The sequence below is a fragment of the Nestor notabilis genome, unplaced genomic scaffold (assembly GCF_000696875.1).
Source record: "Nestor notabilis isolate BGI_N333 unplaced genomic scaffold, ASM69687v1 scaffold17064, whole genome shotgun sequence".
NCBI lineage: Eukaryota > Metazoa > Chordata > Aves > Psittaciformes > Psittacidae > Nestor > Nestor notabilis.
In genome coordinates, this window is record NW_009924439.1 from 48767 (window position 1) to 65155 (window position 16389).

At 42.2% G+C, this 16389-nt stretch overlaps 1 protein-coding gene across 1 annotated transcript in view; it reads left to right on the forward strand.

The window, feature by feature from the left end:
• Window positions 1–9233: 9233 nt before the first annotated feature.
• Window positions 9234–16389, forward strand: part of PHACTR3 (phosphatase and actin regulator 3) — a 48322-nt gene continuing 41166 nt past the window's right edge. The window contains exons 1-3 of the mRNA XM_010012603.1: window positions 9234–9390; window positions 10277–10351; window positions 14424–14606. Of these exons, the coding sequence (XP_010010905.1) occupies window positions 9234–9390; window positions 10277–10351; window positions 14424–14606 (415 nt within the window). The remainder of the gene's footprint in view (window positions 9391–10276; window positions 10352–14423; window positions 14607–16389) is intronic.

Sequence of the window (16389 nt, forward strand, 5' to 3'; positions counted from 1 at the left end):
GATCACTGTTCTCCTGCCAAATTCTCATTTTGTTGTTGCCATGTGGAACATTGTCCCTATTCTTTTATTTCCCACACAGGGCAAGGATTACAACTCAGTAGTTTATTTTTCCTAGCTCCTACAATACAAGAAGAAAACAATCTGGAATGCAGTCATTCCAAGAGCTGCAGAGGAGATAGCTTTATATATTTTGGGTAATTTCCATTTTCATTCGTGCCCTGAAGATTCTGCCATTTCCATTAGGAATAGATTGTGGTCTCGTTTCAAAGAAACAGTGACAATCATTACAGCAAATTTGATAAGCAATTATTTCTCTTGGTCCCCAACCAGTAAAGAATTTCCTTTTAGAAGGCATATTATTCTGTTAGCACTTCAAAGATTGTTAACCGGAGCCCATTATTTGGAAGCAGAATCTCAGTTTTTAACAGTAGGGATCTCCCAGGAACTCATCTTTTTTTTAAAGATACTCAGATCTCTACAGTTAAGCATGTTGCAGTTTTGTTAGATCCATGCTTTAAAGTCCTTATCAGAACCTTGAAATAGTGCCATGGTAAGGAGCAGATAATGCTAATTTTAACACTTTTAACACAAGATCTAACACTTAAGAAGTGCCATGGCCCATAGGGATGTTGTAACCTCTGATGCTACTCTGTGTTTATGTGTGTGTCTTTCCAATGATGCTGAGGACAACAGAGGGTTTGTGGTATCGTGCTGTCTTTTGAAGACTGTTGAGTATTTAGTATTATTACCTCTTTGGAAAATACCAGTGGATAGTGGGATAAATAGATCTTTACAAAGAATGCTTCCCTCAAAGTATTTCCTGCATGTGTCTCATATTTACAGAATGTTGTGTGCAGCACACCAAGCCATCTCTAGACAGTATTTAACCATTCATTCAAGTGATATGACCTCCTAAGAAGGGTTTCATCACAATTCACATACCAACCAAATGTAGACATCACTGGCAGCTTTACAGCTGTTCTAGAAGGAGCCAAATTGGATACATAGCCTTTAGAGAAAAGTTTAATTCAGTCACTGTGCCTGTTTTCTCTCTACCTTTCTCTGTAGCTGTTCTGGTTTATGTCCTGTTTTTGTTGTCCAAGTATTTTTTCTTCCAAATCTCTGTCCTGTTCTGGACTGCAGGCCTGGAATATGCGCCAAAGACTGTTGACTCATGTGTGATTGTTGCCAATAGCTGTAAAGAAAGTGAAAGTGCAAAGCAGCAGGAATGATAAAGGGGAAAAAAGGAAAATAAAAAAGGCAGATGCTCTGTTTCACAAAGCAGAAAGAACATTTTCTATGGCAGTGGTGGCGTTGAACAGTGACAGAGCACCAGCAGAGAGCTGCGGTGCGTTCGAGGGAAGAAGGAAATTATGCATTAAATTACAAGGGCATAAAAGTGCACAGGACAAGAGGATTGATTATTTCTCTAACATACAAGTTTGCTCTGGATATAAAGTGAGAGCTGATTGTATGCCCGACAGACATAGACTCCCATAAACAGAAGAAACTTCAAAGAGGTCAGTTCTGGGGCATGAGTCCCAGAAGAAAGTAATGCATAGCTCCCTATCAGCAAGTATTGTGCTCTTACACCCATGACTTCCCTGGATGTTATATGTCCTTCTAAAAGTAACTCCTATCAGGGACAAGCTACAGTGAAATGGATTTGAAGGTGCCTTTTGGAGACAGCACAGGGTGTGTTTCAGTCTGCAGACTCCCTGAGGAAGCTATAAAAAAACATATTTTCAACAGGTTTGCAGCAAGGCTACAGCTAATTAAACAATTGCAGGTGATGAAACACTGGTCCTGCAGTGCAGACAACAGCTTTACTACTATGAGTGCACGGAAAGCCTAAATCAAGCCATTCCTGTGGGAATGGACCTCCCTGTGTCCTGCAGAACAGCATCTCTCCAAGAGGCTTGGGGAAAGTGCCCAGTCCTGGGAATCTGTAACACGCATGTGGTACAAACCCCTTTGCAGATGCAGGATGGACAAGGCCTGGTGCATAATCTGGCTCTTCTGCAGAGGCAGTGCTCATTTAACTTCTTTTGGACAGAATTTTGGTGACCCTCAGGAGATGCTTCTCTGTCTGCTGCCTGAGCAAGCTCACGCTGGGGGAGAAGCATGCAAATGTCGTTTCCCCTCTCCAAAGAAGACATTGTACAGGCTTGGGAAACTGAATTAACTGTGATTATACAGCAATCCTTCATTAGTCTCATTTTCTTCTTATTTAGTTCTTCCTTACCCAGGTAAAGCATGTTGTGGGTTCATTTATGCAAACACGGAAAAACTTATTTTGTTAATGAATTGCTACTGTCACACTGTGCATTGTAAAGCACAGGAAGTGCTGTTGGGACTTGACACAATGATCCAAAAGCATGAAAGGTTCCTGATTAATTTCTTTACACCCTGACTCATATGACAGTAATGCTGTTAGGTGATATGTCAACTTCCTGAAGGAACATTTTCTGGACGAAATCACAAATCTCAAGCATATAAGGAGTATTTTTATCTAAGAGATATAGCTGGAGTTGCTGCTTCCCTGCTCTCTTTCCTTTGATAAGTATAATCTGTTTCCCTGTTCATTTCTGCTAAAGCTGGTTTTAAAATCCAAATACTTTGAAGGGAGGCTCAGCATGACAGAATGGAAATAAACTTCCCTGGCAAGAACAGCCCCCTCCTGCCACCCACAAATTATGTTTTGGGTTGGTTTTTTTTTTCCTCCTTCAATTAAAGAAAAATGTTAAATCATAATTTAACATACTAAAGAGCAGTGGAAATTATAGAACAAGGGTACATGGCAAACATTTGAGTATGAAGTGAAAATAGAAGCTCAGACTCTGAAGACCACATGAGGTGGAAAAGAAAGCACAGTAACTTGCATTTTCATGCAGGGAAGGATAAAAACCTAATCAGAATTCATACCAGCCAGCTAAAGGAAAGGTGATACAGCTCAAGAACAGCCTGTGCTCAGTGGAAGCTGAACCTAGAGCTGTTTTGGGGTAAGGTGTTCATAAAGGACTCTATTCCCTTCTGTCATTCTGCCATTTCTCTCAGTGTTTTCACCCTGCCTTCATGTATCTGAATGAGCCCAAAGTCTGCACAAATTTACTGTGCCAGATATTCCCCCCAAGGTAACTCAGTTCATGTGGATGAACCTGCCCCACTATCCATCTGCTTCTTATGAGTTTCAACTATTGGGTGAGATGAAATCCATGGTGGGAAGTCATGGACATTAAGGGTTACAATTCTGAGAAGAGAGATAAGAATTCAAGCCACTTTTACCTATGCTGTTGACCTTACAAAACCTGAACATTTGGATAGGTAAATGTCTGAATTTGCACCTCAATCCTGTAAATTTTCCCTATTTTGTTTCAATATTTTTCTGGTGTAACAGTGTGATGTGTCAGAGCACCAATCTATGTCACACCAGCAGTTTTGTATCCAAACTTGGCTTAGTAACATACTACAGGTACCTTGCCTTTTCTAGGTAACTGTTAGGAGCTAGGTTTTCTGTTTTACAAAGGACTCTGTGTAAATGTTTCCAATCCAACCTAAAACAGTACTGAAATATTACCAGCTTCAAATACAAAGTCCTTCAAAGATTAAATACATTTTGGTTCATTAAAAGCTTTTTTTCTCGTTTCTCATTTTAATTTCTAATTTTTAACAGTAATTCAAAATACTGTATGTTCAAGAAACTGAAATTGAAACTTCAAACTGGAACATTCCACTACAGTTTTCTTTCAAAGAGAGTCAAGAAACAGAGCATGTCTGCAGAAATGCAGCTGACAGAAAACATTTTTAAACCAAGGAAGAGCTCCATCACAGGAAACTTGTAACTAGTGCAATAAAAAAGCTCTTGAGTTTGAATTCTGTTTCTCTGGAACAGAACAGGAGCATTCAAAGGCTCCTAGACACAAACAATTGACCCCTATCCTGAAGATTCAATCACTGTGATTAGTTTGTCCTCTTTCAGGATGCTAAAAGAGGGAAGAAAGGGCTTTGTTTCTGCTGCCAATTCTCCTTCCCAAAGCTCAGGGTAGTCCTTACTCTATGCCCAAGACAATCTTTTCTGCCTTTCTTCCTCTGCAGTTTTCTCTCACTAGGTAAGTACCACCCCATCTGTATAGAGCACCCTTTGCAGAGAAGTGCTGTTTCTTGGCTCACCTCACACACGTCTGGCTTTGCGTGATTCAGGACTGAGCAGTATTGACATGAACCCTTTCAAAGCTCAGCTCTTGCAGTCACATCCTCCTTGCTGTCCTTGTTAGGGGTAGGCAATAATTCTAGGCAGCACTGAAAGTTAGTAGTAAAGGCACCTCTCTCCCAAAAGCCAAAAAGGTCATTTTGATTCCTCTCACTGTCTATACCCTCTGGAGTGGACCAGAGGGAACCTTTATTCCTTTTTTAACTCTGTATCTGAGTTGCATAGACAGACGCAATGACAATAAAGGGGAAAACATGCAGAGCTGCATTACAAACTAATTCATCAGGAAACAGAGCACGCCTGCCTTACAGATTTGCCTGCAGCTCGTCTGCTGTGTTATTTTTAAACTGCCTGCAGGTTGCAGATTTTTCAGTGGTCCTTCTCCAACCAGTGTACGCAGAGGATATGGCAAGGCACAACTTCTGTTACCATCAATTTAAGTTACCAAAATCCCCAGCATATTAAAATTCAGCACCTTTCATCTTCCCATAAACTCCTTGCTGCAATTCGCGTATTCACACAAGGGTATCCCAAATCTCTTAAAGCCTCCCTCCATGGCAAGGACAGTATAACTCTGCTCTGTATCCCTGATGTTCCCAACTGACATACGTCAGCCTGCAGAGAGCAGCCTGCAGTTGCTATAATCAGCAACCGAGGCATCAAGGCTCTTGGTCATCATGAACAACCCAAGAAAAAAGACCCAACTGACTGAACCCAGTGCTCAAGTTCACCAGTTGTGATCACTCAGACATGATCACCTCAGCACCAAGACCATCTGCTGTACAAATGAAGGCTGTGTGCAGGCATAAGGCACTCTTCCATCACACATCCAGGACACAAACTTCACAGCACACCTGCCCCACTACTGAGTGGGGTGGGACTGGACAGAACAGCCAGAATCTGACATCTGTATATGGAAGAGCTTCTGTATGCAGAAAAACTTCACAATGCATGCACAATTCCTATAGAGCAGGCACTAACAGGAAGGGAAGTCTATTTATGTCACCACAGTATTTTAAAGAAACAAGCAATTTTTCAGAAACACTGATCACCACAACTGCTCCTGATGTAAACAAGAAGCTGCAGATGCACAGACTTTCTGAGGGGTCATACCCTGCAGCCAAATGTAATGAATATTATGGTTTGTTTCCTTCTTCTTTGTTGCCTGGTTTATTCTGGAGCTCAGAGCAGTACTGCAGAGCAATATCCATCAGCTCAGAACCTCTCTCCTCATCTGCTTTGGGATATCTCAGACATCAAACCACTCACACTCTTAGCCATTGTTAGGAGCTCTAGAAATTACCCCATTAGCTGTAAGAAGCACTTGCCCAGCATTTTCAGCAGGGGCACAGCCACATTCGTTTCCACCCCTTTGACACACACAGAGCAGATGACAACTGCATGATAGATGAGGAGTTTTGTTTGGAGCTGGAGCTCCAGCACAGAAGCCTTTGGCCTCTAGGATACAGCAGGGACATGAAAGTAATTCCAATATAAACAGCCACCAAGCTTCAGCTAGAGCAAAATCCTCTGGCCCCACAGGGCTTGCAACTGTCTCCATGTGGGACAGCGTGGGACCAACTCTGTCTCAGCACTGATGGCCAAGCAGAGCCTGGCCTCCCTGCGTTGGGTAGGGTGAGGTTGCTGTGCTGTGGGTTAAGCCTGTGCTTGCTTGACCCTGTATAATGACTGTCCCTCTTCCTTCTCCATTTACACAGCTGGTGAAGCTACTGCTCATTTCTCCCTGCTGATTTGGAGAGTCTTCATTTGGCTCTTGGCTGTTTACATTTTGCAGACATCATCTATGTGATTGCATGGCCTGGCCCCAGGCTGCCAGGCTCTGGGAGGAATAACTGCAGTATTGCACAGAGCAGTTACCATCATTAAAATACTGACTGCAGATTACCAAAATGCGCTGAATATTTCACAGAGTGGTTGGAGGGTTGGCAAGTCTTGGCAGCTTGTTGGCTGCAGAAACTGGCTGATATTTAGGCACTCCTTCTTCATTGCTGTACGTGGGAACTGCTTTTTGTGCTGTCAACTTCTTATCTCCCAAGCAGCCAACCCACAACCAAGAAAAAAATAATGAACTGACTGGAAATGAGGAGCTCCAAAGGCTTTCTTGTGATTCTTATTGCCAGTGAGACCACTTCCTTGTTATTTATGACTTCAGGACGTCTGTCTTACTGAGTCTCTATCTATTTTTATTTGTGTCCATCTCTCCAAATGCACAGTGTAGGAACTGCATATGGTGAGAATATACCAGGTGATAAAACCATTTGCTAAAGAACTGTTTGTACCATATGAGAAGCACTAATAAAGTTTAAAAACCCAAGAAAACCTCCACTGGAACATTTGTTTTAGCTACTATTCCTTCTTTGACATTTGATTTCTATCTGTATGTCATCTGTAACCAAAGTCTAAGGCATAAAATCCTTACATTTCCACAACCAAGAGGGCAGAAGGGGATGGAAGAAACCTAGTTGGCAGGGCTGGTAGAAACTACAGAAGCACTGATCACTACAGAGCACGCAGGGAATTCTTAGTGCCCTTTCAGTATCTCCCCATTCTCTTTCTTAGGAGAGTATCTGTGATAATAAAGTGCTAGAGACATACAGGTTTGGGATTGAATGGCTTCCTGGTTCTGTCTACATCCCCTGCTATCTGGCCAAAAAGGTTAAATGATCTCATGCTACCAGTGTTAAACAAAACATGTGTATGATGCCTAAACCACTTTGCAGACACCTATATACTGAATGAAATGCAGTAGATCAGTAACTTGCCATGGTACCGCTTTAAATCAGCTTTAATCTTCACTTCTTGATTTAATCTTCACTTACATGCTTGAGAAATTCCTGGAATGGTAGGAAGTGTTTGAGCAGCAGTGCAGCCTCACAGCAAGGGCGGCTGGGATGGCTGAGCTGAGACTGTCCTACTCCACTGTAGCTTCCAGGGACAAGGGTCTGATTTACAGTTTGATCTAGAGCTCTTTTGAGACAAGCTAATTTTGTGAACATTTCCATTCCCACTCAAGGGGTGTCACAAGAAATGGCCAAATGCTATTTTCTGAGGCTTCTATTACAGCTTGAAAGTAATCATAATAGCAAATTAATAGCAGATCTACTCTGCCATTTTCCATTCTCATTGCCATCTCTGGAAATCAAGAGTAGCTCTATTTCTTCAAAGCTTATTTCTGCAGTACTTCTCATTTCTGAACACGCAGTTAGGAAAAGAGTGTGGTATCTTGGCATTCCAGCTGTGGTCTGTAGGATACTGCCCTTCTGTGCTGGGCTCATTGCTAGTTTCTGCTCTCTATATTGACCTCCAAACCATAAATCGTAAATATCACCTTGGGTAGACATCATTCTTTCAAAAGCAAAACTATATTTTTACCTACATTTTAAATCTCTTTTAAAGTAAACCCAGGGATAAACTCTGTGGAATGAGGCAAAAGATGCTCTAAACTCAGTACATTGAAAGAGAAATTCACTGGGCAGGCACAATGCAGGGAGGGAACTGGTACAGACTTTTCTCTGTTCTGATGGTTCACATGGCCAAGTTTTTAGTTTGTCTCCACTGAATGATTCATCTCTATTATCAGCATTTTCAAAATTAAATGGAAGAGAAGGAATGTTTTCATTCCCCTGCTGTGTTTAATAATCTTCCAAAAATTGTTTCCTGTTTACTTGGAAATCCCCACCTCCATGCTGCAATTTAAGCATTTTCACCCTGATCACTTAAAAACAAAGCCTAGAAGATGCTGTACAGTTTTTATCTTGCAATCATATAGCAATTTGTGATATATGCTGTTGTTCCAGAGAGAAATTACTTGGAAATGTACACGTACATAGCTCCACATTGCTCATTTAAGTCGCAACTGATTGTGGAAAAAACACAAATTGCCATTGAGATTTTATTCATGTAGCATGTCTGATGCCTGATGGAAGCTTCTCTTGTAACAATCACTGTGCTGCTCAAATACGAATCTCAGTAGAGACATCAATAACCCCATTTATGGAACTGTGCTACTTTCTTTCATGGTACTGGCTCGCACACAACTGTGAATAGTCACTTGCATTGTTTTGTGCAAGAAAAACTTACAGTGTATTTTCAAGACAAAATATTAAGAACACTTAAATTGCTTTTCCAGTTGAAACATCATCTCTGAATTCCTGTGGGTTGGCTGGAAAAAAAGGGAAAGAATTTTCCCTTTAGCTTCCTCAAGGAATAAATTTGCACAACAGTTCTAAGATTTTACTTACGTACCATGTATCAAATGGACTATTCTTATATAGAAGATTTGCATTAGCTCACACCAGTCAGTGTGCTCTGTGTTAGCTTATGTGAAAAAAGTTCATTTAAAAGGCAGTGATATCCTGTGTACTGAGAGCAGAACCAGAAGCTGGGAATCCAGAAGGGACCTGAGCTTTCTCACACTTGCTCTCAGCTTTGCAGAAAGGTCTAAATTTTTCTAAATGAACATTACATTTACATGATTAACTGGAGGCCACATGGGCCTGATTTACAGATGCGTTAAATTTCTATTGCTTCTATTAAAGCTGTTGGGAGCTCTCAGCTCTCCACATTTCAGAAAGCTGTAATGCAGTTACACACAGCCCTTGGGAGGGAGAGTACCAGGCATGGGCAAAACGAGGAAAGCGATGGAATAAAGCACAGGGTGTACAAATTCAGCACATGCTCTTCTCTATGGGCCTGATCAATCCACAGGGGATGGCAGCAGTGGAGATACTGAAACATTTGGCATCCAGACAGGTACTGTGCAAGGGCTGAGTCAAGAGAGCAGATGGTAGGAAGCACCAGGCTGGCACAGTGATGTTGAACACCTCTCAGCCTGGCCACTGGCTCCAGCAATGCAGAGGCTTTCAGACTCTTGCACTGCTTATCTCGGTGACTAGACTGGATGCTTGGTAGCTGGTGAGGCTCTATTTGCCTTCCCTTTTTAAGTCTATGCTGATGGTCTTTGTCTAACAGCTGGCTTTCCTCTCTTCCCCTCTCAGATGAGATGGAGCAGTCCCCTGCAATGCGTTCTGACTACTTGGTCTCAGGGATTCGAACTCCACCAGTGAGGAGGAACAGCAAACTGGCAACACTGGGCAGGATCTTCAAACCATGGAAGTGGCGGAAAAAGAAAAATGAGAAGCTAAAGCAGACATCTGCAGGTAGGGTGAGAACAGGAGAGTGATTCTGCACCCAGCAAAAACTAGCTTGGGTGAGATTTGCTTACCCAGGAAATGTTAATAGTGACTTAACCTAAACCTAATTCACAGATTTCAGCATGCTACAGATTAGTAATGTTTAAGGCTAGAGAGTCCATATAGGCTGACTTCCTATATAATACTATATAGTACATTTAGAAGAAAAGCTCACAATATGAGAGTGAAGCCCAAGCCTCAACACAGGCTGCTTTCCATGGGCTGTCCTTTCACCAAAATAGGCTACATTTATGGCCTCAAGCATCATCACCCCTTTTATTTGAGGTAATATATAGGTCACAGTAACATTATGAAAAGTGACAGGAGGGAGCTACAGCATGTGAAATACCTTCCCTCAAGCAGTTGTCTCTGTGGTGAAGGAGTCATGCACACAGCACTGCATTCTCTCACTAGTCTCCAGGGATGTCCCAGGACATCAGGAAGGAGACAAACTCTTGCCTTTTCCTAAGGTAGGATGGTGCAATTCCCTCCACTTGCCCCAATATCCTCTGGAGTGTTACAATAAAGGGCACTGCTTCCTGATGCAGCTCCAACGTCCCATATTAAACAGTATGAAGGCTCTAATATCCCCATTACTCTGCACTCAATGTGATCAGATAGTGGGTTAGATCACAAATCCCAGCTCTGCATGTATGTGATTTTACAGCTGTTTTAACAAAGGAAAATGCACAAACAGGCTGGTCAGTCCATGCTCCTCAAAACAAAATCCTTGCTTTTTTCCAAGCACACAGTAGTTGAGACTAGAGAGAATTTCCACTTTGCATCTTTCTCACTCCATTATATAAGTAGTCTGTTGTTAACTGGTGCTGTGTTATGCTACTACTTTGTGCAGTGCTGGAGAAGAAGACAGCACGACAAGGTCGGGATGAGCTCATTAAGAAAGGCCTTCTGGAGATGATGGAACAAGGTAAGTAAAACTTCTTCATCTTTTTTATTGGAGTCTTTTTCAGGAAACATAGTTGCAAAAGAAAAACCTTCAATCTGAACAGAGAGGAACATTTAGTATCCAAGTTAAGCATGTCTGTCTTCCAATGCCTCCCTGCTGCAATCTATCCATTTAGTTTATTTTTTGATGGTTTACCATCTTGAATGCAACGCCATCTTTGCCTGATTTATACATGTTGCAAGCTGAGCTGATATGTGTTTTATGCTAAATCCTACTGCTAAGAAAGTCAGCTAAAGCTGGTATAAATATAAACTTAAACATACAGATGCATTCAGCTAACGTGTACAACTCATGAATCCTAATCTCAAAATGATACTAATCTGATGTTTTCAGCTGTATTTCTGGTAAACCAGGTCTGTGACAAAACATATTACCATTCTGCCTGGTTTTCATTCACATGGAAGCATTTTGAAGTGTCATTTTAAAGCTTTCCTGAGTACAAACCAGTTTGAGCAGAAGTCACCGAATGAAAGATGATAAAGTGTCAGAAACAGGCACAAAGGGCTGTGGTTCTGTATACCCCTGCCCCACAGCCCTGACAGGTGCTCAAGAGAGGCAGAGGTCTGGGTGAATATTCTGCAAGGTCAAGCAAGCTACCAGTGCTATGGACAACATCCCAACTGCCATTTCCACCCAAACAGAGATGGAGAAATACAGTAAAAATTCCCTCTTTACTTTGGAAACTTCATAGCAGTCTCTGTCATAGAGAAAGACTGGTCTTCTGTGTTTGACCAATCTGATAGATAGAAATTATGTTCTTTGAAACTAATAATTGAGTTTCTTTGTATAAAACAAATGCCATGCCTATAAATAGCCTGGGGGACAATACTCAGTGATGCTATGCTGGAGTGTAACCGAGCAACTGAAGTGTCAGAAAAAGAACATTTGAAACAGGATTTTTTTCATTACCATAAAGCAAATTTTGTATTGGCTTATTGGAGATATTTTAATATTAGGTTTATGTTCAAATTGAAAAAAATAAAAAATCTATTAAACCATCATCTTGTTTTAAAATGGAAGTTTTCAGAAAGCTCATTTTTAATTCCTGTCCATTGAACTCTTTGCATCTCTCATATTTCTAGATAACTGTTTGCCTTGTTAGCACATAAGCACTATTGAATAGAAAAATACACCCCATTTCTGATAGAAGTATGCAAGTTCCCCATATTCCATTAGTTTGAAGACATGCCTATCTAGAGCTTTGCAAAAGAACATTAAAATAAAACTCCATAGAGCACTGACTCAATAAACCTCTTGCCTGCCTAAAGATCTGGGAGGAAAACAGATGGTCCTAAGTTGCAAGATCATTTTAACAAAATTTAAATAGTTTAAATAAATACATATAGTCCAGTGAGGAGTGATGACAAGCTGTGCTTTTAAAAAAGGCATTTGCAAACAGACTGCTTTACCTGCCTGCAATAAAGTTGCATAGAGCTCCTGTAAACATCAAACCTTTTGAGTACCACCCTGCTGCCTAGAAAGGAAAGAATGGCCAACAGCCAGCTGAAGGACACTGCAGCCATCTGCAAGTTGTTTTTCTTGAGTGTTGTGAATCTCCAGGGTTATTTTATTATATTATTAGTAGAAGCAGCTTATTAACTGGAATAAAAAATTGACCCACATAATTCTCAGTAAATGATTAGTGCCCTACTTGGACTGAGCTGAAGTGGCAGCAGTTTCAAGGCTAAATCCTCATTTTACAGTAAGTTGCAACTGTCAAGGCAGCAATGCTATGCTAGAAGACTACAGTAAAACCCTAAAATCCCTCTGTTTCACCAGGTTCTACTCCACTTCCAAGCACCTGATTCCTGAAAAAAAGTCCAAAACTGGGATGCAGCTGTAGTCCAAGAAACCTCCAGAACAGCTTCATGCATTTACAACAGCTGGGTCACACTCCAGTTCATAGCACAGGGTCTGTCAAGCAGCATTTTGAGCTGAACCGTTTGGCTCAGAGCAAACCAGAAAGTTAGTGCAGACTCTGCACCAATCTGCGAGCAGCCCAGGGTGAAACTGCAGCGTCCTTGCTTTGGTGATGAGTCATCTGGACAGGTCACATCACCCTTTCTCCTCACCCAACCCTGACGCCTGGCTGCTCAGACACACCACATAGGCACAGCCTGGACCCTCCTGTCCTCTCCAGCTCTGCTCACATGGGGCAAATGCCAACCTGCCCCTTGAAAACTCCTGAACCTGAAACACAGCTTCACTCTAGGGAACCAACTTGCACTCTAAGACGTTACAGGGTTCAGGGCTTGGCATATCATGGGATTCATTCCCAACAAAATTACAGCTCTACTTGTTCTGGTTACTTTGCAATACTCAAGACACTGCTGCTTTACTTACCAGTGGATCTAAGGTCTGTGCTTTCTTCTGTCCCCAGACAACCTCTAAAACATCATTTTCGGACCCACTGCCAACCCAGCACACACCCACTTTGATCTAAGCACAAGCTGATCATTTCTGAGCAGCAGCATCACTGTTGTGAGTCTCAGATGCTCCTCAACATAAATTCTTGAACAAGGCTGGTTTTCGCCTGTCATTACTTCATTAGTCAATACACTTTCCATTTTCCATTGGAACTTGTATCTCAGACTGCAGTTTCGCTGTGGCTCTGCTGCCAGTAGCTTGCCCTTCCAAGGATGTGAGCAACCTGCAAAGTAGTTACCTTGAAAACATTTAGGGAGCTTCCCCCAGTATTTCTCCCCATTGTGAGCACTAAACTAGTCAGATGTAGCTGAGAGATAAGGGCTGCCTGTCAAATAGTGCAGGCAGCTGTTAATACACCGATGATTATCTATAGGCTGCCTTCACAATGAGCTGAAATGTAGGCAATGAACTTTTTCCCCCTCCCCTTCACTGTATCATAGCAACTGTGCTACTGCAAGGGCTATTTTAAGAACAGTAACTTTTCACCAAACGTGATTATGAGGCAGACTGAGTGAGCTCAGCGTACAAAAATACTGCAGCCCTTCCGCAGCATCTCTGGGCCAAAATCTGATTCCCTTACCCCAAAGCCCAATAAATTACCCCACAGATTGTCCAAATGGTATTAAAAAGGGGTAGCTATGCATGCTAGCTATTTTAAATCAATGTTTAAGAAACTTGTCATGATATCATTGCAAGAAAACATAGCCCTGTCAGGAGCTTCCAGAAAGGAGTGTCTAGGGCTGAGAAATACAAGTGAGGAGGTCAGGGGTGGACAGCAGACACGTCCATCAGCACGACGCCTGGCTACAGTGGGAAGTAATTGCTTGCTTTGGTTTGCAGCAGTGATGTAGATCTTGTAAATTCTGGGAGAGTCATGAATTAAAGGACAGTTTGTATTCTGAGGAGTCTTGCCTGAATAGGAGAATACTAGAAAAGCTTCAGTCATCAAGATGCGTACAGCTGCAGGGATCACTGGCACAAAAATCTTTCTGAGTAAGCAAAGGGAGCAGTTTCTAGGTCTGCACGAAAAGGGATTTGAATTTCTGATCAGCTCAGTCACACAGGACATGATTTTCAAAGCTGAGTAACTAAAACTATGTTCAAAACCTACAGCTTGGTAGGGAATATTAGCAGCCTCGTCTCTGCTAAGGCTCCAGCATTACTGCTGGGGCAGCTGCCTGGCACTGTGTCATGCACAGAGCCTGACACCAGTCTGACACATCAGACCAACCTGGGACCACACTGCACCATGAGCTTTGCTCGTGCAAGGAATTCCCTTCTCCCAGAGACCTCTGGTTCCCCATGCTCGTGCTCATCTTCCACTTAGCAGGTGCTTCCAGAGCACAGTGGCCCAGGCTGCTGAATGCCCACAGAAAAAAGTGTCCTGTTGAGAAAATTGTATGGATATTAGCATCCAGATGGGCCTGTCTCCACAAGTTTTGCATTACATGTGCTTATTAACACTGTTAGAGATCAGATGCTGCTCTAAGACAAATCTCAGTTCCCCGAGCACTAGCAGCTTTGAGACTTGCCGCAAATGGACAACAGGGAGTTTCAGCCTTCACTTCTCATGGTTTAGTTAAGATTAAATGATTTGGTGTTTTAGATACTGAAGGCAAAGCCTGCACTGGTGATGATGCCACGAGAGCAACGCAGAGTGACCCTCCAGCTCCTGCATGCCAGGCACTTGCCTCCGAAGAGGTGCAGCAAGAGAGTACAGCAACAGCCACCACGGCTGTGCCCTTGTTTGGTGAGGAGCTGCATCTGGATGAGCTGAAAGAAGATGCAGGTATTGGATAAGAAATGTCTTCAAAAAACTATGAAATATTTAAAAAATAGTTCTGCTAAGTTGCTTTACAAGGAGTCAAATACATTAGTTCATTAAAGGCTCAGGGCACCTGGTTCAGCTCAGCTCATATGAGGTTATCAATCAGTACTTAAAACTGGTGATTTGAGACTGCTACCAAACTGAGGTCCACACAAAGCTTGCCATAATGAGATTTATTTGATTATGAGACAGTCCAGTCTTGGCATGGTGCCCCTTTGGTATTAGCAGTGACTGCTGAGAAGATGAAACAAGCTTCTCAAAAACATTTCTTAAATTTTTGTGCCAAGCCTGAAATGGTTTGTCCTGACTTGTGAGAACAATGTCAATACACAGCTCACGCTGTCCATACCATCACCCTGTCTACAACATGCAGCAAATAAAAATGAAGTTCAATACCAGGAGCACAGGTAAGCTAACCAAAGCTCCTTTCATGCAACTGTGCTCCAGCAGAGCTCATCCATGACAGCAGTTCCTTAGGACCAGAGCAGCCAGGCACCATCCAACAGCTGAAGGGTTTCCATTCTCTTCCTGACAACCAAGAAATGCAAAGCTGCAGATGTAATATTTAATCCTAGTTTGTGAGGAGTGCCATGTAGTGATTATAGATCTTCCTGCCCTCTGGTCAGTCTTTACACCATCTCCATCTGCTCTGGTTGCCTTTTGTTCTCCAAACCACCCCCCATGCCCTGCTTTCTTCGGGGTCCCCTTACTTTCACCAAGCCCACCCCTACCTCCTGTGGTTTGCTGAGCAATGCTGCCTGCTTACACCCTCAGTCTGCTTCAGCAGCTCAGAAGGGAAACCATTCTTTGAAGGATTTTCCATTTCTTTGCTTTATCCTTTCCCACTTCCTTTTCCTCCTGCCCCTTCCACCCCCATGACTCATGCAATTTTGTTCCTTTATGCTTTTATATAATATTGCTATTCTGGCCCATTTGTAGCTCAAGTCCACTCCACTCTGAATTGCTTTTATAACAGAATCTCTTCTGTCTCCCCAGAAGTACCTCTCCTCAAGTTTGCCCACCACAAGGATTTTTTTTTGTAAGCTTAACACCACCATTCCATCACCCATCACCTTCTTCATTTCAACTACATCTGTTACTTCATCAGGAAATATCCCAAAACACAGTATGTGGGCTTCTAAAGATTTATCCTCTTTTCTGCTTCTTAAAATAGAGCAAAAAATTAGATAATTGGACATAGACAGCCTCTATTAATACATGCCCTTTATGCTGTTTTCCTTTCTCCTTAAACTCTATGGCTGTATTTGATTTTGCATCACCCTAAAAATTGAGGCAAAACCCATTCAGAGTGTATTGCTAAGTTTATTATAATGTTGAGTCTTTCATAACATTTGTCCTCGGGCTCAATCCAGGCCCATTGCAGGAGGTGCCTTTTCACAAATTCATATGAGTATTTGACCAGCTAGAAACAAAATGGATTTATTTGCTGTATGCCCAATGTGTCATACTTCATCCTGAAGATGTGGCATGAAGGTCAGGGAGGGGAAGAGGAGGAAAAGCCAGGAAATACTTGTAGACTTCATATTTGGTCAATACACAGAAAAAGAACAGCCAAGGCAGAAAGAGGGCAGTTTTTCCCACCTAACCAAGCCAAAGGGCTTGGGAGGAGTCCCGAGGGGAGGGTTTCTACCTAGCAGTGAGATGGCATTTTGACAAGTGGCACTCCATGAATAATTAGCTACTTCAGCAAGGAGTCTATGCTGAGCACTTGGAATATTTTCAG